Source organism: Tenrec ecaudatus, chromosome 5 (assembly GCF_050624435.1).
Source record: "Tenrec ecaudatus isolate mTenEca1 chromosome 5, mTenEca1.hap1, whole genome shotgun sequence".
NCBI lineage: Eukaryota > Metazoa > Chordata > Mammalia > Afrosoricida > Tenrecidae > Tenrec > Tenrec ecaudatus.
The window spans coordinates 174,700,631-174,726,529 of record NC_134534.1 but is presented as its reverse complement, the minus strand read 5'-3'; the positions used below and the strand labels follow the sequence as shown (position 1 = coordinate 174,726,529).

The 25,899-nt window shown below is 43.1% G+C and overlaps 2 protein-coding genes across 16 annotated transcripts in view; one reads left to right on the top strand and one right to left on the bottom strand.

Moving 5' to 3' along the window:
- PARD3 (par-3 family cell polarity regulator) overlaps positions 1 to 25,899 on the bottom strand; it is a 746,206-nt gene that overhangs the window by 292,217 nt on the left and 428,090 nt on the right. For 8 of the 15 annotated variants that reach the window (XM_075550306.1, XM_075550307.1, XM_075550309.1 and 5 more), the window contains 3 exons: positions 14,303 to 14,491; positions 13,366 to 13,536; positions 1,364 to 1,523 (listed from right to left, as the gene is read on the bottom strand). In XM_075550306.1, the coding sequence (XP_075406421.1) occupies positions 1,364 to 1,523; positions 13,366 to 13,536; positions 14,303 to 14,491 (520 nt within the window). The remainder of the gene's footprint in view (positions 1 to 1,363; positions 1,524 to 13,365; positions 13,537 to 14,302; positions 14,492 to 25,899) is intronic. The other 7 variants (XM_075550310.1, XM_075550312.1, XM_075550308.1 and 4 more) reach the window with 1 other exon arrangement.
- Positions 20,550 to 21,171, top strand: LOC142449033 (small ribosomal subunit protein eS7-like). The gene has a single exon (XM_075550798.1). The coding sequence runs from the start codon at positions 20,563 to 20,565 to the stop codon at positions 21,145 to 21,147; it is 585 nt and encodes a 194-aa protein (XP_075406913.1). The 5' UTR covers positions 20,550 to 20,562; the 3' UTR covers positions 21,148 to 21,171.

Sequence of the window (25,899 nt, the reverse complement as noted above, 5' to 3'; positions counted from 1 at the left end):
CACCAAGGCCAAGAAAAGGGTGGAAAACTCAACAGCAGCGAACAGAGTAATTGTTAATAAGCAAGGATTAATTGTGATACACTACATACACACATGTCTGGCACCTGACATATGTTCAATACATGCAGCACCCTTCCCATACATTCGCGATGCCAAGCAGGCGAGAGGAAAACCGCTGACAAAGTACAAACAGAGAGCTGGCAAGTCTCTGGTTCTATGTGTGACAAGGTAAGAAAATGAGAATTTAGTCTTTTTTTTTCCAAACGAGAAAACTGGAAGGATTACAGGAAGAAAAACAAAACCAAACAAAAAAAAATCTAATAGTATTGCTTAGCCATTTGACCTATCATGTCCAGTAGAAAGTTCTTTGAAGGCAGAGACGGCTGCAAATTCATCTTTATCTCTACAGCAAAAGTACAGATACGATGTCTTGTCGGTAACAGGCCCTCCAAAAACATGCACTAATGGATGAAATAAATTCCTGTTGCAATGAGGTTCTTTAATGGACATTGGAGTTGCATTAAATTTGCATTAAAGATCCTCAAAATGGAGTTAAATTTAGAGTTTTCCTTCAAGTAAATGCCTTGCAAAACATGCCAGCAATGGAAATGTTCTGTGTCAGGTGCTCTATTGTTGTTGTTTAATCAAAACAGCTTCTTGTGTTTTAAATTTGAAAACTCTCACCAGTTAATCCCAAAATGGGCAACTCAGGAAATCCAACCACTCCTGTGGCAAAGCAAGTCTTTATTAGCTGGATCTGTTAGTAGGAAGCTGGAGGACTACAGAGCAAGTGCTAATAACCTCATTACCCACCAGGGGCCATGCAGAGTCCAAACAAAGGAGGCAGAAAATTAGTTTGAGGATTTAAAAACTAAGGTTTTAGTGGGCGGAGAAACAGAGCAAAAATGCAGTCATATCCCATTAAAGACAAACAAAATAGAAGTGAGATTTTCCACGTCTATAGGCTGATGTGTATGTGCATCTAGTCCCCCGCTCCCAAGCAAAGCTATTGTGGACGATCTGCAGCTTCTGAATCCTTCTTGGTACAAACCAAGACATTCTTTTTTTTTGAAACACAGCTTTCCTTACCATCTCAACTAACCTAAAAATGCCTTAATCACTGGGAAATACGGCTACATGATCTCGTTTTTCTCTCCTCCCCGCCCCACACCTCAAGATCTACACCTCGCTTCACAAATCCACGTACTGATTTATTTTCTTCACATGAACCCTTCCTGAAAGATTACAATGAACCTGCTATTTTTGTCTCCTGAAAACATGGACCTCTTCTCCATTAATATTGCATTAATAACCTCTCGGCGAACCAGTAAGAGCATGAAATAAGTGATAAACAAGAGTTTACCTGACTCACCCATTATCCTACTGAGGGCAGCATTTCTTGTGGGTGATTCATCCAGCCCCTCAATCCCGCTGTAGAGGGAATGGGAAATTCTCCTTTCTCTATCATCCAGCACTGTTTCAATGGGCAGCTCAGGTCCAGGGGGGCTCCCAGGTGACTTGAGCTATGGAGAAAGGGGGTGCAGGGAAGAATCAGTCCTGGAGGTCCATTTACCAGCATGGGGGAATTATAACAACTTGCCCAAGGCGTGTATCCAACTGGGTACCAAATGAACTAGAACTTTTCACCCTGTACCAAAATAATATGTGATGACAGCTCTGCCTAATGACCAACTCTCTGTGCCACTTGGCAGTGTGCCTCCCATGAAGTGCTGTCAGACTTCAACCATAGGAGGAAAAATATGTATATTAAAAGGTTTTCTTTTTAAATAATCGTATCGTGTTGCTTATTTTTTCCTACTTTGACTATTAGTATCTGTTGAAGTCAACTTAAGTTACAGTTTAACTCAGCATACTTTATGACTTCTCGCTCTGCGTAAAGTGTGCTCTATCAAAATGGAAGCCAGAATTAGCTACACTTTTCACACACAGAGTATGTGAATGCCCCTAACAATTAGCTCCAAATTTCATGTGTGCTTGGTCAAATTATCCCTTCCCCTAGGAGACCAAACGGCTGCACTCACCAGCTCAGTTATACTGAACAATTCACTGCACCCAAGTTTCTTCTATAAATTAGGAATAATCGGCCTATATTCTTATTGTAATCATTAAGTGGGAGATAATTGAGACTAGCACTTCAATAGTACACTGGAAGGAACACATACTCTCATTGTGAAATCAAAGGCAGGAGTATCTCCACCAACATTTACTAATCTACTAAACAAGCAAAAGAGTATAAGGGGTTGACTTCGGTGACTATGCATTAAAATGGTATGTGACATCTTTAAAATAGCCCTGTCCTATAATTCCTATTCTCCTAGACACAGTATGATTAAGAAATTTAAATTAAGCCTTTGAAACAAATCTGCTTCCAGGGGAAACAAAGCACATTTAACCACAGTCCTCACCACAGGGCACTGAGGTTAACCCAAGGGACTAATAACTGAGGACACTCTGGTCCCGGCATGGGGCCGGCGGGGGAGGGGGGGGCAGAGGGCACAGCCCCATGCAGTCTAGTGGGAGAGAGAAGGCTGTACATTCCAAACAGATGAAACCACAACTGTAACAGTTCCTCCGTTTGAACAAATTATTATTTCTGTTAGAAGCTATCATCTGTTTAATATAAATGAGATATTTAATGAAGTTCCGAATTGTAGACTTATCTCTCCCAGTTTGATAAGCACTGGGGAGATTTAAAGCACTGAAGGGTCAACACAATTACAATTGGAGGCACGTCAAACTGCAGGAGGATAATAAACTGGTGGCGCTGGTGAATTAGACTGAATCAGGTTTAAATTGTGAAATGAGGATTTGTTTTATTACGTTGTTTTGGTTGGTTTTTTTTTTTTTTCAAATTGCGGATTACAACTGACAGCTTTGCTGAAAAGTAAATTAAATATTCAAGGTCTCAGATGTAAAGAAAGAAAAGAACATTTCTGAAGGAATGGTATGGCTAAATCCCAGGTACTTGGGGGAGGTGAACACAAAGCAGACAACAAAACTAATTCCCTGGTCATTTAAGAAGAAGTATGTTGGAATTTCTCAAATGAGCGCGTACATTAGACCTGTACCGGGTTGCTGTGCAATAACATGTTTTATTAGCAATATAACCTCAAGCTTGCTTAACTGATGCGTTTTGTCAAACTATACACCTCTGCAATTTTCTAGACGATCCAACCATTATAAAGCTCCTTTATAAGAAATCCCTAATATCCCAGGAGACTATTTTGAATTTTATAAAACTCAAAATGAAAATACCATTAAGGAAAAAAATAGTACATGCAGGCTCTTCTAGAAAGAAAAAAACAACAAAAACAAAACAATAAGATGCTTGTGTGGAAAGAACATGTATTTGAAGGTTTTCTTGGGAAAAAATTCTACACCTCCTTACTTCGCTACCAGTGCTTAATTTGCATCTCAAAAGACAGATTTAAATGAAGACATCAATAGTCTACTACATAAATATTTAACAGAAGACACAATGCCTTTTAATTTCCTTTAAAAAAATTGATTGGGGTACACAGTTTTAAATCTTTTGATGAATTCTGTTGTTGCTGAAAGAAAATGCGTTGAAGAAGTGGCAGGCTGGTGTGAGGGCAGCCCAGTGGGAGGCAAGGCAGAGGCTTGGAGGTCCTGCAGAGAAGCCCAGGCCCAGCTAGCTCAGGCCTTCCCCGGAGGCTTGCATGCAAACAAAACCTATTGGAAGACCTCAGTCTGCACTGTCTTCCTGCAATGCAAATCAGTGTGCTTGAACTGTGGTGCTGGAAGGGGAAATGAAAGTGCCATGGAGTGCTAAAAGTGTAACCCAAACTGTCTCAGAAGAAGTAAGACCAGAGTGTCCCTCAGAGTTAAGGGCGGGGACACTTCGACTTACGTACTTTGGACATATTCTGTCTGGAGGAGGACAGCTCATGTTTGGTAAAGCGGAGGGGCAGGGAAAAAGAGGGCTCTCACGGAGATGGATGGACACAGTGGCTGCATCCACGGGCTCAGACAGAGGAACACCTGTGAGGATGGGGCAGGATGGGGCAGTGTTCTGTCCGTGGTACAATGGGTCGCTATGGGTTAGGGACGACTCCATGGCACCTAACAACAATGTCAAAAGAAATATCAATGTTGGCTTTGCCACTCATGTGTTGTTTCCAGTGCAGACATTCTTTCCCATCCAGATTCACTCAGGGGGATACTGTATCTGACCCTTCGGCTTCACCCTTTGGGAAGCCTGTCTACCTGTGGCAGGAAGACTGTGAATGAAATTGGTCCGTGTTCACGGCAACCTCAGGAGTGAGAGCGGAACTAGGTTCCGTGAATGGCTGGTTTGTCAGACAAGGCCTCCAAGCCTTTCTACCGAGGCCGTTCTGGGTGGGCCGGAACAGCCAAGCTTTCAGTTACAGCAGCTGAGCATTCTAAACATGGGTACCACCCAGAGATGCCAAGGAAAAAAACGGAGTCACAGTCAGAAGAACCAATCTCTGCAGAGCATCAGGTATGTAAAACATCGGGGTAGACTCAGAATCCAAAATGATCGCAAGCTTCCCCCCAGCACCCCTCTGAAAATAACAAGGACTATTTTATAACAAAACAGGTGGGTGTTGTCCAATGCTATGCTTTTTCAAGAAGAACTTGGCATACGCTTTTCTAGAAACATCTAAAGTCACAGTTTCTTTAAAAATGCTGTGGAGTTTACTAAAAAAGCTCATGTTGTAGTAAGCCCACACTCAGGGGTCAAACGATGTGCTTCAGGTGGAGAGCATGACTTTCTCCACCCTAAACACGGAAACGCTGGCACAGGTGAGGCCCGAGGCCTCTTCAGCAAACTAAAACCGGGGTCCCTGTTATTCACTAGCCCGATGGCATTATTTGATATTGCAGTCTTGATGGGCTTATGCTAGGTTAGCCCCAATATGTTGCATGTAGCAGGCACTGCGGGGAGTAACTGGACAAAGAAATTCATTCCAAAGAAGGTGGAATTGACTGTGAATTTCCTGAACATTCTTTAGGTTTCTTGTACATGCTAGGTCACAGAGAAGACGGCACTGAAAGCTAAGAGCAAGACCCAGGACTGCGTCAAACACATTCCACCCAGACTCTTGTGCTATGTTGGGGGAAATAGTCAGAGGGACGATAAAGCACAAAACCACTAATGGCTGGGCAGGTTTTAGTTTGGGAGGAGATTCTGCTTTCATCCAAGGCCCTCATTTAACTCCAGGTGTTCCACTCCTGGGAAGCCCCATGAATCAGAAAGGTGAAGTCAGCCCTCCCAGGGAGTCTGTGGGTAGGATGCACAGTCAAATTTCCCTGACTCTGTCTGGTAGAAGGCTCCCCAATGCAACCAGGAGATAAATTGCCTGACCCCACCATCACAGTCAATTAGGCCCACTCACGTGCAGAAGAGGAATGGACAAGTCGTTTCAAACTACTTTGCTGTGACTTTGGCCTTGCAACCATTAGGCATGTAGTTTGACCTCTCACCATTCATTTCTTGACATGGAAAATGAAGAGATGAATAAAGGATACCTTAGGCACACTTCCCATTCGAACGGAGCTTTCTAATTCTAAGAGGATTATACCTAGAGAGAGAAAATTCATTCTAAAGTAGTCCTTGATAACTAAATCCCTCAACGGGGGGTCCAAGACAAAAGCTCACCTAGGACTATTACCTACTGGTCTGAAGGCACCGCTTTATGTACAATTACTTCGAACATAGATATAATTAAATGACTGGAAGCTAAGCTAAATTACAGTAATTTCTAAAATTACTAATTTCCTTAAAATATTTAGCATCAGCTTAATTCTCAGATGCAGGTTATTCTTGATGTTTGAGGAACAATGTCTGGTGCTTTCTCCCATCCCCCAGCCCTCTAAAGTCTTACTGCTTTTTCCCTCCTTTTATTGCCGGTTCATTAATGGCAGTGAGCTTGGTTTTCTGGCATATCAACTGAGAACTTTTTAAATTTGCCACTTGCAGAAAATACTCTGTGTGTCTCAAAAGCAAAACAGTGACTAAGAATGACAGGTATGGCTTTAAAAGCAAAACAATACAAGAAAACAGTTAAAATTATTTCCCAGAGGCACAAAGCAAGGAGAAGTCATTTCTTTTCTGGTTGTTGCTTTTTTTCCTTCTTCTTTAAAAGAAGGGAAACAATGATTGGTTATCAAAAAAATTTTCTTTTTTGTCACGTGGTTAAGAAAGAACATTAGATTCAAACAAAGGAAAGCAAAGGTCCATTTGCTGCAAAAGGACATCCTTTTAGTATCATCTTGTTGATGGTTCATTTGGAACATCAGCCACTTGTAGTAACTAAGTTCTCTTAGTTTCCTTCTAGAAATGCTGCCCTCCCTCTGTACACATAATTACTGTACTCATTAGTCAAGACATGCTTATATGTCAGGTGCTGGGTTAGGTGTCAGGGACAACAGAAGGACCATGGTAGGAAGACAAGACTCGACTGTCTTAGAATTGGCAGCTCCAAGGGAAACAAGACAACAAACATGTTGGCAAGTAGAATCGTGTGATGACTGCTTGGTGCAAGGAATTGCACGGGTCATGTGAGTACTTAGGAGAGAGAATTCTAACAGTTGCAAGGTCCTTGCCCTCAGGCAAGGGGCAGAGGAGACCCGTGGGGATGGGGACCAGAACAGGGAAGGGGACAGGGATGGTGAGGGGAGCGGGGGAGCACCATGCGTCTGAAGGTCCACAAAGAACACAGGATGGCACATGCAGTGAGAGGTTAGAGAGGGACAGGTGCTCTTGGGAGCGACATCTATCCTGGAGAGCTGGGGGTGGTAGGGGAGATCATTCCTTCTGGGATTTCAGGAGGGAATGATACCATCAGACAGCACTGTGAGGAGCGGGCGGAGGGAGATCACTTTGATGGGGAGGAACCTTCGGTTTGGTGCTGCTCTGAACCAGGGCAGACCCTGCGGGCTGATTTAGGACTGGGGCACAGGGGATGGAGAAATGTGAGCTGAGGAAAGAGGTCTTCTGGAAGTTGATCCCAGAAACACTATAAAAACACAGAAGGAGAGAGAGATGCCCGGCTTCGGAAAGTGAAAGATGGAAGATATGGTGCAGGGGCTGGATTGGGATTGAAAACCCACAGCACAGGTTCAAGGAGCTGAGGACTATGCCACCTGGAGGATCGACCCCCACACACTTCCCGGGGCAGTCAGAGGGACCAGGTGCTGGAAATGGGTTCTGAGTTGAAAGCAGGGTTGGGTGAATCATTGGAAAATAGGTTTAGGGAGATCCCTCAGAGAACATGTGGGGGGTCAGAAAGGGCAGCCCAGGAAGGCTGTGGGGGACAGCAGCACCAGCAACAACAAAACACACAGGAAAGAGGAACCCTCATCCCCAGGGGTTGGGGATAGAAGACAGTCCACCTGCTGTGCAAACCTGAGTAAAGGAATCATCACCACACAACCTAGCAATTCCACACCTGGAATGGAGAACAAGAACAGAATAAGACACCTCATGAACATCGCCTCATTCGGCTCCGGCATTGGGGGTGGAAACTAGCCCCATGTTAACAGACCTGTCAACAGATTAACAGACAGATACCTAAAACGTGACACATACATACAAGGAAGCAGTATACAGGCATGGCAATCAGTGAGTCCTGATGCATGCTCCACCATGAGCGAGCACTGGAGCATGCAGAGCCATGTAAGATGGACCAAAAAGGATACCTGCCCTGCGCTCCTTCTTATAGAAAATATCCAGACAGACAAAGGTAAAGAGACTGCAAGTAAGCTTAGTAGTCACCAATGGCAGAGGAAGGAGGAGCGGAAAGTTAATATTTAATGAGTACAGAGTTATGGTTTGGAGTGATTAAAAAAATACTTGTACAACATGGCAAACATCACTAATATAATTTGAATCGTATGCAGGGGCTTCAAAACGTTTATGGAAAAATGGAACTGAATGATAGTGAAGTTTTTCTATGAATCTTTTAAATCCCTTTAGTATCTGCTCAGTAAAACCAACACACAATAAAATTGAAAGGAAAGGGAGGGAGGGCAAGCAGGAGGGAAGCCCTCAAGGAAACCAAAGAGCCAGAGTCTAACAGACCAGCAATAGAGCGAATGACGGAAATGTTTCCAGAATACGGTGTCTCCTAAAGATTCGTGAGAGGTTCAGCAAGACTGACTGAGAAGAGGGACTGTCTCACTGGGTGCGGCAAAAGGACACAAATTAGCACACACCAGCATAAGAAATGATACCTGGTGCTGAAAGCCTACATTTCATTTCAAAGGAAACATTCAGATACTATGCAGCCTTTCCCAGATGTAACAGGAAGGCAGGAAGCAATAAAGTATAATAAAAGTTTATTTCTAGTCTTTTTTCGCAAATGCCCACCTTCTCTATCTTGATTCAAAGATGGTCCCCTGGAATATGGTTTTGTGAGCGTGTCAAAGAGTAGAACGCACGCCTGACTAATAGACCCAGAAGGAGAGGATGGAAGCACATAACTTTGACTTGAGGTTCCTCCATGACAACAAGATGCCTTCTGCTTGTATCAATATTTGCTGTAACATAATTTACACACATTCTCCCGGGGACGTGGGGGGAAGTTCTTCCAGGAGTAATATATAAGTACAACAGCAGCGAAGTCATGTCTTCTGCCGTATGGGAAGCTGCATTGAGCTTCTTTCTGTCTTCAAATAATTCTTCAGTTAAACCCTGTCAGTACAAAAGGCTTCTCACTAGTATTACAAAGAAAGTACAGTACTCGTGATAAGATTTTTCTGATAGAATTGCTTTAGAAGCTTACTCTGTCCTAAGAAATAGTAATAACCAGCAACGTATGAAAATGACACCATAAGGAATATTGAATATTAAAATCTATTACTGTCTGCTGCAGCTGTTCCCTTACTTACATCATTTTCATTCACATAAATTCATGTGCAGGCGTGAATGAGAGGCAGAGATGTTTCAGTGGGATTCCAATTTCACATCTTTTACTGTGCAACAGGGAAAGAAAATCAGTGCTTTCATCAAAATGGTTCCGGGCTGGCAGAGGTTTGCTTTGCTGCCGTTTGGGGAACAATAAGGAATGATCGGAACCAGGCTACAGTAAATCCGAGTGTAGGATTCTGATCGTTTGGACATTTTACATCTCCTGCTCCCCTATGAAGTTTAGACTTTTCTGGAAGGGAAACTTGGAGATGGGGATTAAAGGGGTGCATTTATTTTCAGAGACTGAGTTACAGTGAAAAATGAGCTCTAAGGCCGCAGGACCTCCTTTGATTGATTGCTCAGGATCCCGGGGACCTACCACACTTTCAAGCACAGAATGGAGACTCAGTAAACATTGGTGAAATGGACGCTCTCCTATGGAATATGCAGTTGCCTGGTAGACAAACCACTGAGGAGCCCTAGTGGTGCTGTGGTGTAAGCATTGGGCTGCTAACAGCAAGTTTGGTGGATCAAGACCTGCTACTCCTCTGCAAGAGGAAAAAGAGGCCATCTGCTCCTATAAAACCTTACAGTGTCAGACGCTTTAAGAAGCGGCTCTACTCTGCCCTACAGAAGGCCGCCATGGATTGGATTGGACTACATGGCTGTGGGTTAGTGGGTGTCTTGTCAACGTATGGCTAACCTAACAAGGTCAGTCATGAGCAGGCAACCAGCAAACACTAGTATAAGGAAACCACTCTGGTGGCCTACTCTGAGGGATTAACTTTTTAATGTTCTCTTACACAGGTAAATGCCTTGAAACTTTACACTGCGAACTGGGATGGTTTACCAAGCAGATCTTCCATTTCAGGTTCAACCACCTGTACACATTTTGCTTCCCCTCATCCACTGCAGTCTCCGCGATGTGAGGCCACTCATCCCCTCCCCTCCCTGGTTTTGTCGCCTCCACTCCGCATCTTCTCCTAATCCTTCAGAACTCTGTCCTTGGACAGATGCTGCCCTGATCTCCAATGGAGGACTGTTCCAAGGTGCACATCCTTTACTAGAATTTTTTCCCCTGTAGGCCTGCCTACTGCTTGGCCCCGAGATGCTCAGTTTAGAATTCATGCTTCTTTTCTTTTTAGAATTCTTTTGTCTCCTGTGGCTGCGAAGACTGACTTAATTACTCGCTGTATCCATGGCAAAACCCAACCAACCGAGTTGATGGTCAATAACCCTGGAAAAGAGTCTTTGGCACTACCCACGGAACTCAAAAATACCTTCTTCTCGGCAAAGTCTGATTCTATTATCGCTTCAGATTAGTGACCACCACCATGTGAATAGCTTGCTATCGTACTGTACTGCCATTCACTGCCACTGAGCTGATTCTGGCTCCAAGTGACCCGAGACCATAACCCTATGGGACTAGAGAGCCTCACTTTTCTCCCACAGGACAGTTGGTGGTTTCTAACTGCTCACTATGCGGTTAGCAACCCAATGAGCAGCTCAAGACAAAAACCATAGCGAACGTATAATAGATTGATGAAACGTGACGGTTCTCAGGTTTCAACACTGCTTAGCAGCTCTGGTGGCACCAGGCTTAAGTGCTCAACTGTGAAGGTCAAGGTTGGTGGTTTGAACACAACCAATGGGCTTTCAGGAGAAAGACCAGGCCAATGGAGCAGTTCCGCCCTGTCACATGGGGTGGTTAGGAGTTGGAACTGACTCAGTGACACCCCAAACAATACTAATTCTAATCATCAAATCTCAGTTCTTTTTCCATCACCAGTTTGCTATACTCTGGCAGCTGTAGTGGCTACATAATTTCATGTCAACTTGAAGATATGACGGGGTGATCCCAGAAAAACAGATTTTTTTTTCAAAGCTATGTATTTAACTTTTTAAAAAACAACCTTATCGTCTTCAAAGTACTCCCCATTACACTCACTACATCTGTCAAATCTGCGACTACATTCTTGAAAACATTTTTCATAGCATCTGTTTGGATAGCTGACAGCACTTCCCTCGTTTTTTCTTCACCTCTTCTACAATATCAAATCGGTGTCCTTTCATGTCCTTCTTCAATCACAGAAACAAAAAGAAGCCACATGGTGCGAGATCAGGTGAGTAAAGTGTGTGGTAAGAGAGGCATGCAGGTTTTTTGCCAAAAACTGGTGCACTGAGATGGCTGCATGAGCAGATTCATTGTCCTGGTGGCAAAACTAGCCCCCTGTCAGCCACAAACCAGGCCTTTTTGCTGTACTCTTACACAATCTTTTCAGAACCTTTAAATAGCTTGATCAACAGTCTGACCATATTGACCTACGAGTCAAAATTTTCATCTGTTCGGGAAGATGACAGATGTCCAGAACAAGCTTGTCATCAATCGACATTTCACCTCTTTTGAAACAAGAAAATTACTCATACACTTGAGTTTTCCCATAGCGCTGTCCTTTTAAGCTGTGTTCAACATCTCAACAGTTTCTGCGGCATTTTGCCCCAAGCAGGAAACACAATTTCTCAGTCACTGCTGTTCTCTTAAATCAACCATCAAAAAAAAGGAGGATGGAGTGAAACTGCTTTTATGAAAAAATTCACTGTGACCAGAGAGGACCTTCCCAGGAGACACCACGGAGTGCACTAACTCAGAGCTGCTTGAGGTTCACCTAGCAGAAAAAATGCATACTATAAAACTTCTGCCTAGTGGAGGTTATTTTGTTTTTACTTTTTCAGGTGTTTTTCTTTGGGGGGAAGGGGGTACCTCCAGCCCCTTGATTATGAATTGTGAGGGTAGAATTCTACCTTGCAATCACGTCACAGCCTGATGGTGCCTCCTTGTGGGCATGGCCTTCTCATAAGCAGGCCCCTGGGGACCTCCCCTTTCCTCTGGACCTTCACCTTCCTGCTGGCTCACCCTGACAGCCGCCAGAGCCCTGGGATGAGCTGCACACTGGATCTGCATGACTAGGGAGCCACTGGCCTGTGATCTTCCTGCATGCTACAGCATCACATGTGGCTGTTTCAGTCCCAAAAGGGACTAAGACGTGGATTACTATTCAATGTATGGACTTGAGTTGGACGAGGCTAGCCTGTTTTCTCCATGTATAATTACTTCTTTATGTAAAGTTCTCTTCTACTACATGAGAATCTCTGGCTTTGTTTCTCTAGTCAACCCAGCCTAACACAGTAGCTGACACTACTCTGATTCGCCGAGCTATGACTAAAGACAAGCAGAGATCTGAGGTTGGTTGGTTTGCTTCTTTTCCCATCATGTTCATTCGCGAAGGTGAAAGAATGTCTGCAGGAAGAAGACGTGTGACACAAAGCACAGAAACCTGAAAATGGAAAATATACGGTAGTCTTAAATTGCCAATTAGCGGGCACCCTCAGAAGCAGGGGATTTGAATAAAGACCAATGACTCCCGAATCTAAGGCCTTAGGTAGCAGTCACCGTCACGTGCTTCTTCCTGCGCTCACTGGGGCATGTCCACGTTAGGCCCAAAGAGGCATTTACGTTCCTTTGATCTGCAACAGGTATAGCCCAGCTCACTTAATGTGACTCCACAAGCTGGATCCTTCTGATGTGACTGATCGAGAACGTTGTACGTCTCAAAACAGGCCCTGTTCTCTGTTGTCCATGCAGTAGTGGTCAGGACTCAGAGGCCACGTGACAGCAACAAACAACAACACTGTAACTTTGAACCAACCACATCTTCTACTATCTATTACTGAAAAGCAGGCACTCAAGGGCCCTTTCCAACAGACAGAAAGGAGAATGGGGCTAGAGTAGAAACAGGGGAGCCCTGTACTTCCGACTCTCTCCACAAGAGGACACTGACTGTAAGAAAGCTAGTCGTAGGAACTTCATCACTATGGTGAGTTTTGCAATAGGTACCCAAATTTAGATAAGCAAATGAGCCAGTTGTCTTTGTCATTATTTCTCCCTAGGATCCATCGCCTGCTAAGTACCATCCCGGGGCTCGGGGATGGTGCAAATGAGGAGAGTTGGCCCTCGGGCACCTGAGAAGAAAAGACGAGTGTTCTACTACAGTTCCCTTGGGACACAGGAAGGGGAATCATGACCTATGCTGGCTGGCAAACCAACTACAAAGAACACCTGGCTGATTAGAAGACAGCTCTGACTCGGAGAAGAAAGATGGGGCCCTATTTTGTAGCAGAAAACTCAGCTACACGTGACTTCACGATAGCAATAATATCTAGTGAGTTGGTCAGAGAAAATGGTACCCTTCGCTGAGAAACACCTTGAATGTAGAAGAGAGCAAACCCCACCCACTTATACAACCACAGCTTGCAAGGAAGCGTCATCGTCCTTTAGGGTCAAGTCTCAGAACATGCCATTCTCTGCCCACTGTGGAGGACCATCTTCGTGTAGTGACCATTTCAGATGGGAGCGCCTTTGGGGTGATCGGGCGCCTGTTTCCCTTTACCTCGCTGCCCTTGCTGATGCGCCTCGCGACAATGAGCTGAATCATTCCGCGCTTGTTCCCTTCGGTAGACATGGACCTGCGGAGGGTTTCCATGGCGTCTTGGTTTGTCTTGCCCAACAGGGATTCTCCATTTACAGCTATCAGTTGATCATTCACCCGAAGCCTTCCATCCTGGGAAGCAGGTTAAAAAAAAATGAAGAAAGAAAAAAAAAGAAAGAAAGAAAGAAAGAAAGAAAGAAACAGCCTGTTATAAAACAAGCTGCTTCCCCTTTAATTAAAATAAATAAATAAATAAATAAAAACAAAAGCCCTTTCCTCCTAATGGATTATGCCCAATTGAACACTGGCATAATAACTGTCTAAGCAGACATTGTAGCCTGTGCCTATTTCAATCACTTATACATTTGTAAATCGAGTCATTATCATAATCTGTTTACCAAAATAGCATACTAATTCACGCGACACAAAGTGATTACTTTCTCCCTTTCAGAGAACCCCACCGGAGAGTATTTACAACCCAAGACTTGGAAAAGCTCAAGACAATTGCATAAAAGCACCCTCTAACCAAAGAGCCAGGCCACTTTCTCCAGCCTGTGAAACAGGATAAAGGAAGCTCTCCCTGTGGGAGGAAGAGGGGGATAGAGGAGCCCTGAGGCTGTGCCCACTTTGTGCCAGGGCTTAGGCTCAGCCTGTGCCCAGGTTACCTCCTTCTCTTTGCCAGAATGCGGAGTTCCTGTGAAGTTTCGACAAATGAAAAGAGAAGTTATGGAATCCATCCCCAACTGCCATCTCCCTAAAGTTTCCCCTGATTACGGAATAAGGCGAAGGAACCAGAAAACATGGGCTCAATGCCTACGTTTCCCAAGGAAGAACAGAGGCTGCCATGGACATGATTCTGTCCGTGGCCACACATGAGACAAAGCCACCATTGGCTTACTTTCGATGCCGCTCCTCCGTTAATGATGGACTTGACGAAGATCCCCAGGTCCGCATGGTTCTCCTTGGACCGGTTCCCTTTGACACTGACACCAAGCCCAGCGGATCCTGAGTCGTTGAGCGGAACCTCAAACGTCAGAAATTCCCGCGTGCCGTCAGGGGTGAGAACAATATCTTCGTCTTCTGCGTTCTAACAGAGAACAAAATGGCACAGTACATTTTATTATTCCCAATGTTCCCTTGGCCGGGTTATTTCTAAAGATGGCAATGAAGCAGCTCTTCAAGCAGAACAGCCCCAGGATTGCCACCACAGTTGCAAGACAAGATCCAAGATCAAGGTGCCTCTGCACCCCACCCCCCCCCCCCACCGCCAGCTGATTCCTGGAACCAGCTGTTGATATTTTTATGTTGTAGTTGTTGCAGTATTGAAATAAACCCAAACCAGACCAGATGCAAAACAGAAAAAACCAATGTAGTGGTTCCATTCCTTGAGGGAAGCCGGGTCTGTCCTGGGGGAATTGCAATGGTATGTCTTGCCCCATTCACCCTGCATCATGTTCTCACCCTTTTTGAATTTTGCTCTTGTTCTCAAAACTCCAAGAACATTTCAAAGGGAAATAATCTGAATTTTTTGAGGACGGCAAAATGACACTGCTGGTGTGGCATTTAAATGAAAGTGTGTGGAACTCTTTAGGGGAAGGGCTAGAGAAATGGAAATATCACATCCATACGTAGATGGAGGGTGTGTCAAGTAACAACCACTTCATGCTTGGATATTTCTGTTTGACGATGGTAGCTCTGGTTTTATAGCAATACTTTCTGCCTTAACCCTGTATGTCTTATACCACAGGATAAACCCAGTGACAAGGGTAAGCAAACAGATAACATTATTACTTATTTTTATATTCTAAATTAGAACATTTCCATTTTGGTCACAGTTTAATGTTCAGTAGTGGCACTGTTTTCATTCCCAAACAGAAGCAATACAAATGACACAAAATCAAAAGGCAATCGTGCTGAGAGAGCTAAAGTGAAGTTTCAACCTTCAACATCTGTGAGAAAAAGTGCAGCTAAACAATACAGAAATACTGACTCATAGATAATGCAGATGATGAATAGCATTCAAGTATTATTGTTTAATTAGTTAGTCGCACATACAAGCTTTGTCTTCATCAATGCAGTCATCAAACACAAATGCATACGAGGACTGTTTTGAAATGCAATGCATTTATGATACACATCCCATTTCACTGACAGGAAAAAGGAACTACTGACAGGTGTCTGTCCTGGGGAGAAGGCTCGGCGATGTACAGTATCATTAAGAAACACTCCACAATAGACAGCTGATCTTCTGAACACCAAGACTTTCACCACCACCTTGACCCTGATCATCTCCAAATCAGGTCGACTAGAGATCTTCCCCAAGCAACAAAGAGCATGCGGCCCGAGTTCATCTATCCGCAGCGAAGGCTGGCGGAGTTCTACGGCCTCCTTCTCTTTAGCTATAAGTAAAATACTTCCCCAGCTCCCATTAAGTTGTTCACACTGGGATGGTCAAATCCCACTTTAAGAATGCTCATAATTTTAGAGAGTTACACTGTAATGTGATGGATCTTTCAGAACTCGAATCCTTGAATGGGCAATACCAACCACAGAAGCAGCTTACTGTAAACAGATTAAAATGTGAATTGACTTCCAATCTTTTTTCCTTGTGTTCTATCACATTCCTTCGATTTTCTAACTTGAGCCCAATATAAAGAGGACGTGATTTTTAAAGTCAGGGGCTGAATTCCAGTCAGATGCTCAACAGGACAAAGAAGCAATGTCTAGAAGGGTAGCATTTATCGACAGCTGACTTCTCCCCCCTTGCACCCTACACACATAACCATAATTCGATAGGCTATTTTTTTTTCAATCTAAGGATCCATGATAATGTGATTTTAAAAGTGATATTTCCAATGAACAAATGCCCAATGTTGGCATTTTGTGGGAGTCTAGTATTTGTGCATCTCAAAGCAATGTCTTGCAGTTGGTCCCACCCACTGTCATGGACTCCATTCTGACTCACAGTGACCCTATCGGATTCTAATTATTAGGAAGTAAAATGGAATTCCTCGCACGTTAACAACCAAATTATAAAGCATACAAGAAGTAGAAAAGATACAGGGTAACAACTTTGTTAAGTATGTAAAGTGAACGCAGGCAGGCAGGCAGGGAATTATTTAATGTGGTTCTTACAGGCAAATGGATGCTTGCCCACATGTTAAATCTTTTCCTGCTTGAGTCTCATAAGAAGGTGGAGGAGGACACTAATAGGATTCACCTGTGAGTAACTGTGAGTAAGAATCCCTGGCGTCCATCCTGCTGTGCAGTAAATCTCCTGGCTGGAGGAGCAGCAGTGGAACCAGAAGACAGCGCACAGGAAAACAGTGGTGGATTTCCTAACCCACAGAGCAAGTAAAGCTCAGGGCTGGCCCGCACACCCCACCCCAACCCCAAATAATTACATAACAAATAAACATGAGTGCTTTTGTGCTGGAAGCTGAGGGCTTGCAAACAGGGGTGTCTGGACAAGGGAGCCAGTTGGCTAACCCACAGAGCCTGAGCTGAATGCCTTCCAGTAAGGTTTCCAGCACAGTGGTATGCCCCTTTGGGCATTTATTAGCAGGCCTGAAAGAACTTTGTAATATGCCTGAGAAACAATGATACCGAGCCTTTCTCACTGACATCACACCCTGTTAAGAAACCCCTTTTAAATAAATAAATTAATTAGTAAGTAAGTAACCTTTTCCACACAAATTTTGTCTGTGGGTTCCGTGTTGCCCTTACAATGGATATTAGAATTTAGAGCAATCAAGCAGAGAACACTAAATCAGACAACACAAACAATTTAACATCAAAATCAAAACTTCAAATGCTAGCCTGCTCACTATGAGAGCTTGCTTACACTCGATCTTCCCAGAAAAGAACTACATTTCAAATAAAATGAACACACTGAGTTCTGGCAGGATGGAGAACTAGGCAGGCACGCTACGTGGACTCTCTACATCCAAGACATGAGAGACCTAATGAAACAGATACAGATGATAAACCTGAAACATGAGCACAGAGGAAATGACAGAGAAGTGTGCTGAATATAGACTCAGAGAAGAAGCTGAACAAAAGCAGTCGGAGAGGAAACAGAAAGGTAAACTGTCAGCTCGCCGCAAACATATCCGTGACTGTGGCAAAGTATGCAGGGACAAAGTTATGAAAATGTCTCTGTAAGATATAACAAGATAATAATAATTTATAAATTATCACGGGTTCGTGAGGGAGCAGGGAGTGGGGAGCGAGGAGGGAGGGGCAAAAAATGAGGAGCTGATCCCAAAGGCTCACGTAGAAAGCAAATGTTTTGAGAATGATGAGGGCAACAAATGTACAAATATGCCTGACACGATGGATGGATGGACGGATTGTGATAAGTGTTGGATGAGCTTCCACTAAAATGATTTTTTTTTAAAGAAAGAAAATATCTCCAATCAAACACTTTGAGGGAATGAGACACCAATGGTCCAGGAGACACCAAGGTCAACTGGCCTAAAGCAGTTCACACGGTTCTTCATTCTACTTTGGTGGGTGGCAACGGGGATCTTCAAAGGTCTTCCTCAGCTATCTAAGGCACAAACATTGCTTCCTCCCTGTCTGGAGCAAAGAGTAGTGGCAATCGAAAGACACATGTAAAAAAAAAAAAAAGTTCAAGGGCTTAGTGGCCAACGTAAACATCAACCTCCACAACGCTGAGACCAGAAGCGCAAGAAGGTGTCTTGGAAGGAATGGGACACAAATGTGGCGCAGAGCTCACAAGCACAAGCAGCCTTATTGGCAGGCTAGAGGGTGGCAGTGTCCCCTACACACACACACACACACACACACACACACACACACACACAACTATAGCCTCATTTCCATGTTAAGAATATCCAATCATTTAAGATCAAAAGAGCAGCATTTGCCAGGGTTAGGAAATAAGGGAAAATGAAACAGGGGCATCAGGGAAGAAGTGGGCTAAGCAGGGACACGCTGAGCGGGCTTGACCTGGATGAGTTCAAACACAGGCATTATTGGATATGAAAAACGGGTGCCTGCTTTGTGAATCTTCACCTACATCACATCCAAAAAATGGAAAGAAAATGAGTATCTTGGGGAGAAGTAGCATTAAATACTCAGATCATCTTTACTGTCAACTCTAAGTTCAATGGATTTTCATGTTTGTATGCATGGTTCAAATCCCATCTGTCTCTTAAATACAGGCTTTGTGAGAATGAATGGAGCCATAAGAATTTTTCTGTTATTCATAATTCTGAAGAGCGTCGATGGCATCAAAACCCAACATAGCCATCTATTTCACAACTAAAATCAGTGAAAGATAAAGTTTACTTCAGCTATCAGTAGTTGTGTGCCTGGTAAAGAAGGCATTCGCAAAGACACAGACAACAAAACTAGTTTTCCGGTAGGCATACTTGGGAGTGATCGCCCTGCAAACATCTCCAACACGGACGTTTCTTAATTCTCGCTCACTGCCTTGCATCTTCATCTTGGTGTTTTAATTTTTACTGATTTTGACATTTCATCAGCTCAAACTAAGGTTTAAAATTTGCATTTTTCCACTTGAAAAATCAAGATAAGAAGTTGACTGAAATATGATGCGGGGGGGGGGGGGGTGAATTCCGCTAGTTGGAATGCATTCTGACATGCCCGGTTCTGATCCTGTCCTCAAAACAGAGCATGTCCTCCCATGGGGAAGTTTCACTTAGTGAGAAAACGACAAGATAGGCACACTTCACCCATCCTTCAGCCCTCACCATCATTAACAACAACTGAGCTAGAGACTTTACTTCCCATTTGGTATTCCAGTACGAATCCCTTTGGCTCTTAAGCCTTAACTGAATGCCAGCTATCGAGCTTAATCCTCGAGAAACAAAATGCTGAAAATGCTGTTCAAAAACCATTTGATCCCCATCTATGAAATATCTTAACGAGGCGCAGGCATCCAAAAGTTTTCTGATCAGATACCCTGAGCTGAGGACAGGAGAGGTAAGCACAGACTGACAGCAATGAATTGTACAGTCATCCATGACTGATATGACAATGTTGCTTCCACAGACTTCACAATAAGTATTCCAAAATCTCACAAACTGAAATATTATTTTCACAGGGAATTCTTGTAGGCATATTAATATTCAGATATTCTTTCATTCTGATACAAGTTGAAGCTAGTTTTCTTCAGGTAGATTATTATTCAGTCCATATCTGTACGTTCTTTATCAACCATTCCTGAGTCAAGCTCTTTCTAAAGGTAGTAAATATATATTATATATTTTAGCTTATCTGTCAAGCTTTATGTGTGCGCAGAACATCATACAACGACACGTCATATACGAGGGCAATTCAAAAGTTAATGGAGAAACTAAGTTAAGATATAATGGAATTAGTTCATGAACTTTTTGAAGTCCTCCTGTGTATCACTCAAATACCTACACGTGTGTGACTGTGTGTGTGTGTGTATCTTGATACATTTTCCCCTTAATGAGAGCTCTCTGTTTTTAATTTTTCCATTATTTCATTAGCACCTTTGTCTTTGGGTACTCAGATAAAAAGAGTATTTTTGCTAAGCATATTGGAAATATGGAAACCTACTGAATGAACAAATAAGATGTCTTTCCCACTCTCCTTAAAGAAGCAGAAAGGATGCATGCGTTATCATAATCATGTGACCGTCACCAAGGAACAGTGTCAGAACAAGTGTGGAAGGTGCACCGAGCCAAACAGGCAGCTCTCCATCTGCTGGGGATCTGCATCCCGGGCTTATTTCCAGGAGAAAAAACCAAAGTTGGTTAAGGTAAGTAGAAGATATCCCAATCATGAGAAGAGTAATTTCTAGACCCCACTAAACAAAAATGTTTGTAAGAATGTAAAAAACGGGATGACAAAAGACAAGAGGAACAAGATATGTGTAACTATCACAGAAAGACCACAGTATTACATGAGAGCCCAAATATTTTATTTTCTGCTCGGCACTGAGAACAAAACAAACAAAAAACTCAATAAACCTGTTATCCCTCCCAAGACAATCCCAATTTCTCTCTCAAACGCTTTCCTTTCTCCATAGAGTTAATATATTTAAGACACGGATACTGATGAATTAACTCTAGAAAGATATATACGCCCACAAGAAATGAAAAAGAGCTCTTCCTAGGCCAGCGCTCGGCAAGAACAGCCATGTTCAGCTCAAGCGCGAAGATTGTGAAGCCCAATGGCGAAAAGCCAGATGAATTCGAGTCCGGCATTTCTCAGGCTCTTCTTGAGCTGGAGATGAACTCGGACCTCAAGGCTCAGTTACAGGAGCTGAATATAACGGCAGCCAAGGAAATCGAAGTTGGTGGTGGTCGGAAAGCTATTATAATCTTTGTTCCTGTTCCTCAACTGAAATCTTTCCAGAAAATCCAAGTCCGGCTAGTACGGGAACTGGAGAAAAAATTAAATGGAAAGCACGTTGTCTTTATTGCTCAGAGGAGAATTCTGCCTAAACCAACTCGGAAAAGCCGTACAAAGAATAAGCAAAAGCGTCCCAGGAGGCGCACTCTGACAGCTGTGCACGATGCCATCCTTGAAGACTTGGTCTTCCCAAGTGAAATTGTGGGCAAGAGAATCCGGGTAAAGCTGGATGGCAGCAGGCTTATAAAGGTTCATTTGGACAAAGCGCAGCAGAACAATGTAGAACACAAGGTTGAAACCTTTTCTGGAGTTTATAAGAAGCTTACGGGCAAGGATGTTAATTTTGAATTCCCAGAGTTTCAATTGTAAACAAAGATGACAGAATAAAATATTCGCAATTAAAAAAAAAAGAAATGAAAAAGAATGTGAACAAATGATTCATTAACGCAAAGGCAGTGGACTCCGATGCAAGTCAGGTTGGATCTTGCTAGCAATGAAAGACATAATTAATCTGTAAGATTTCTAGTTTTGTTGCTCTAATTTATCTCTCTATCTATCTATCCAGCAATGTACACTTGAAATGATTATTTTCTTGAACGGCTGGTGAAAACGTCAAAAGAAAAGTTCGGATGTAAGTGGAACTCACCTTGGCCAAGGCCATCACACGCCTCTATAGTTCGCTAACTGCATAACCCAGGAAATAACATTCTTGGTACGATATCTTCGAAAGCTGATTTTTTTGGCCATGCACATATTTAACTGCAAATATATTCGCAGCTTCAGTTATTGTAGCTAAATCTGATTGCCGGCTACATGTAAGACACCAGGTTAAATATATTCGGAATACCCATATAATGGAACACTGTTACACTGTTCTAGCAAAATATTTAAGGGTGCAGAAAAACTGGTTGAGAGTAAGAAACTGGATTTATGCTGTGGTTTTTCAGAATGTTTAGAGCCTCAGCCGGTTGAAGAACCACCCAGTTTTTCTGCATTTGTTAATGCCTGTGTCCGCCTAGCAGTAGAAGGTGCGAAGCGAAGGGCTTTCGCCCAGTCTTTTCTCCAACCTGGAACTCAGACCTTAAGGAGCAAGAGATGGAGGAAAGAGGAGTCCTTGACAAAACATCAACGTTTTAACCAATGCTGACTTTTCAAGCTGAAAGGAACGATTTTGCGTGGGCAGGTAGGAATTACGTGTAGTTACCGAGAACAATGACACTGCTTGAGGGAAAGACAGACGGGCCTTTACGAGATGGTTTAAAGTGGATAAACGATAGCTTGGTTCAAAACCTACGTTGAGAAAAAACAAAATGAAAGTGGGCGCTGGATGGAGAGTTACAAGGAACTCTGTAGTGGAAGGGCTGCCCCGACTTCTCGGTCTTGAGCAATCAGATCATCTCCATCCTGAGACTCTGAGAACCGTACAAACAATGCAAGCCTGGCCTGGCATTTTCCTTGACTTCTATGGTGCGCCCACCCAGCTCACGCTTAAAATATTCGAAGCAGATACTTGTCATGGAAAGGAATAAATACAATCAGAGACACTCCACCCCACCCTGCAAACAATTTTGTAAGTACAGTTTTTGACATGATGTCCTGACTCATAAGAAATGGCATTGCTCAGATGAACAACAGGGAGAACCAAATGGAGCTAGTTTAAGCACAAAGGCTTGGTGGTATGTATCTGGGTAGGAAGGTGGTGGTGGTGGAGTTTGTGTGTGGGTGGGGGGGTGTCTTGGGTTCTATTTTATTTTTTCAATGAGTAGGAGGGGATTGGAGGAAGGGTGGCTACTGCAAGGTCAGCAGTTTCAAACAGCAGCAGCTCTGAGGGCGAAAGAAGGGTTTTTTACTCTACCCACGAAGAGCTACAGCCTGGGAAGCACACAGGCACAGTTCTATCCTGTCCTTTAGGGTTGCTACGGGCCAGCGTCAACTGGATGGCAGTGAGTTAGGGGGAACGCAACAGTGCCTAGCAACCACAGAGGAGATCGCAAATGAGGTGGACATGACTTTGAGCCTTGTTTTTATAGCACATTAGGTAAAACAGAGATAACTCCACTTGCCCATAACTGAGCAGGACTGTATGCAGTTACAAGTAGTCACATAAACCAAAGGAACCCTAGTGGCGCCTTGGATGAAGCACTCATCTGCTAATTGCAAGGTCATTGCGAGCCTTGCATTTCTTAACATTGCTCTTATGAGATGCCTTTGAGTAGGTGCTGACTCATAGCAATCTTCTCGGTATAAAAGGTCAAAACGCCACCTTGTTTTCACCTCAGTCCCCCTTAAAAAGAAATGAGAAATTTTACATCTACAAATATCCACTGTTGTGGAGGAAGATATGGGATGCGTGGCTAATTACTTCCACGCTTTTCTTGAACCACTGGTTGAAGCCACTGTGTTAACTGTTCTTTCCCCAACTTTTCCTTTTCTCCCTCCTGCTGCCATGCTGACAGGCCTCCAGATAAAGTCTCACCATCCTCGCCTGTAAGGATTCGGACCGTACTCCTGACAAGAGATGAGTCTGTTCTTCTAGGAGCCCGTGGTATATCCAATAGTCTTCACTAACACCAGGAGTCAGCAGTGAGCTTGGTGAGCGAGAACAGCAGACTGCTAAGGTATCAATTCTTTGATCCTCCTTGGTCACTGCTCAGCTTCAGCAGGACTATGAGGTGATGGCAAATTACCAAGGCTGGGTCAGGAGGCCTTGCACAGATTTGTCCAGAGCTACCTGTCATTTGATCTCCTTGATGCTGCTTCCTCGGGCATTGGCGGTGGACCCAAGGAAAATGAGATCATTAACAGGATCATCTCTCCCCACCATTACGTTGTATACTGGTCCAGCTAAGAGGATGTTGCTTATGTTGTGTACTGGTCCAGCTATGAGGAGATGTTGCTTTTCATGTGGAATCAGCATAATTCAACACGAAAGCTGTAGTCTGTGCTCTTCCGTAGAATGTTGCCGTTGCTTACAGCAAGCAAGCTAGTGTCACCTGTACATCACAGGTTATGACTGGATTGTTCTCTGATCCTAAGGCTGCATTCTTCCCCATGTTGCTTTCATCTACGGGGATTATTTCTTCATACTAAATGTAAAGCAATACTGTTTCTCTCTCAATGACTGTATAGTTGATGTTCGCTAATCAGTATCCTCAACAGAGACTAAATGTTTTGAAAGGACATGCCAATCCTTCCTGCTTATTTTCCATCTCAGGTTCTCGTGTTGGTCACACAGTGTGCGTGTGAATTCATTCAGTCTTCAAATAAACTTCTAGGATATTAAGAGTCCAAACTTCAAACTAAATGGTTCTCTACCCAGGAAACAGGTTGTAAATATTTCACCACTGAGGATGTATCTTGTCCTGATTCCACAGTATGGTTACTGTCACAGAAATGTTTTAATATTTACAAAAACAAATCTGTCAGTCTTTTTTCTTAAGACATTTTGTTCTACCAGGTCTGGACAGGCATTCACAATCCAAAGTTAACTATATATTTTTAGGTATAAATTCATGATCAACTGCGGATTGACTTTGGTATGTGGTGAAGATGAGAAATCTAACTAATCTTAACTTTTTCAAGTGAAAGGGCAAGCAATATTCCTCGATGCTAATAAACCATTCTTTACTACTAGTGTCTAATGCAACGTTTAAAACGCACACTCAACACACGTGCACACGTAACAAAGCACTACTGGTGATGTAACCTATAATCTGTCTACATGACCAATTTGCCCAATGTTATACCAATACCACTCCGATTTAAATACTGTAGCTTTATGGGATACTTTGTTATTATTATCTTTAAAAGTACATAACTAACAACAAAAATGTATATAATTGACCTCTAGTCTAAATAGTATAAACTAAATAGTATACCTAACTGCATTCTTCAGAGTTTAACTCTTTAAAATAATATAACTGAAGTCTATTTGAATACACAGCTTATATAAATAACATAGCAGATTTTTCTTTAGGATAATTTGTCTAGTGCACGACCACCAGCCCACCTCCCCACCCTCCCACACACCATCACGGTTTGAATTAGCTGTTACTGACATGTTATACACACACAGACAAAATAAAGCTACACTACACATTTTTAATAATCCATATTTAATCATGTGTAAATTTTCATTGACTTTCTTCTGAAGCCTGGTTTATCATATGTTTTGACAATAACGAAATACAAATAACATTTTTTTGGTTTGCTTGTTTCCTAGAAGCAAAGTTGTCTGTATCGGAGCGAGAGGGGAAATCAAGTCTGTTCATTGTGTTTTCCAGTTTTTGTAATTCTTTTCATTTCTTCCATGACTATGAAACTTAACAATTTGGAGAAATGTGTATCATTATTACACACTATACATATGAAAGTTATAAAACTGTTTACATGTAGCTAAAGTTTTCAAAAGCCTACTGAAAACAAAGAGTTGGCTTTCAATCCTGGCATACAGAAATATATTTGGGGATGATGTTGTTTGATACAGAAGTGATTCTGAGTGCTAGAATTGCTGATGGATGCTCATGTGCATCAAGAAAACCTGCTTCTTTTTTGTCGGATGTAGTGTCTATTCACAATAAGGTACTTTCACAGGTGTTCACATGACAGTCTTTAAACTCTGCTAGCACTGGCTACAGGGACTCCTGGTGGCACACGGGGTGGCTAACTCAAGGTCAGCAGTGTGAAATGACCAGCAGCACCTCAGGACAAAGACCAGGCTTTGCACTTGGGAAAGGAGTTACAGTCTCAGAATCCCATGGGGCAGTTTCACCTTGCCTTATAGCGTCTCTCTGAGTCAGAACTGACTCACTGGCAGTGAGCTTGGTTTAGGTTTTGAGGCGCTAACTGCAAGAACTCAGGATACGCTGTACGGTCCAAATTAGAATTGATCTAATTTATCTAAGATGAAACTAGTTCTGCTTTTTAATTTGATCTGGGAGGAGGCCTTGTGGGGGTAGTGGGTTATATGGTTCTCAACCTCAAGCCTCTGCACAGAAGAACGATGAGGTTTTCCTGCAGACTCAGAAATGAGCCAAGGCATTTCTGTCCTGTCCTAATTGGGTCACTATGAGTTGGAATCAACTCAATGGCAATGGGGTTTTTTTGTTTTTGATCTGGGAG

What these genes read in the sequence shown, in the direction of transcription:
- LOC142449033 (XM_075550798.1), top strand. Translation starts at nt 20,563, where the DNA reads ATGTTCAGCTCAAGCGCGAAGATTGTGAAGCCCAATGGCGAAAAGCCA.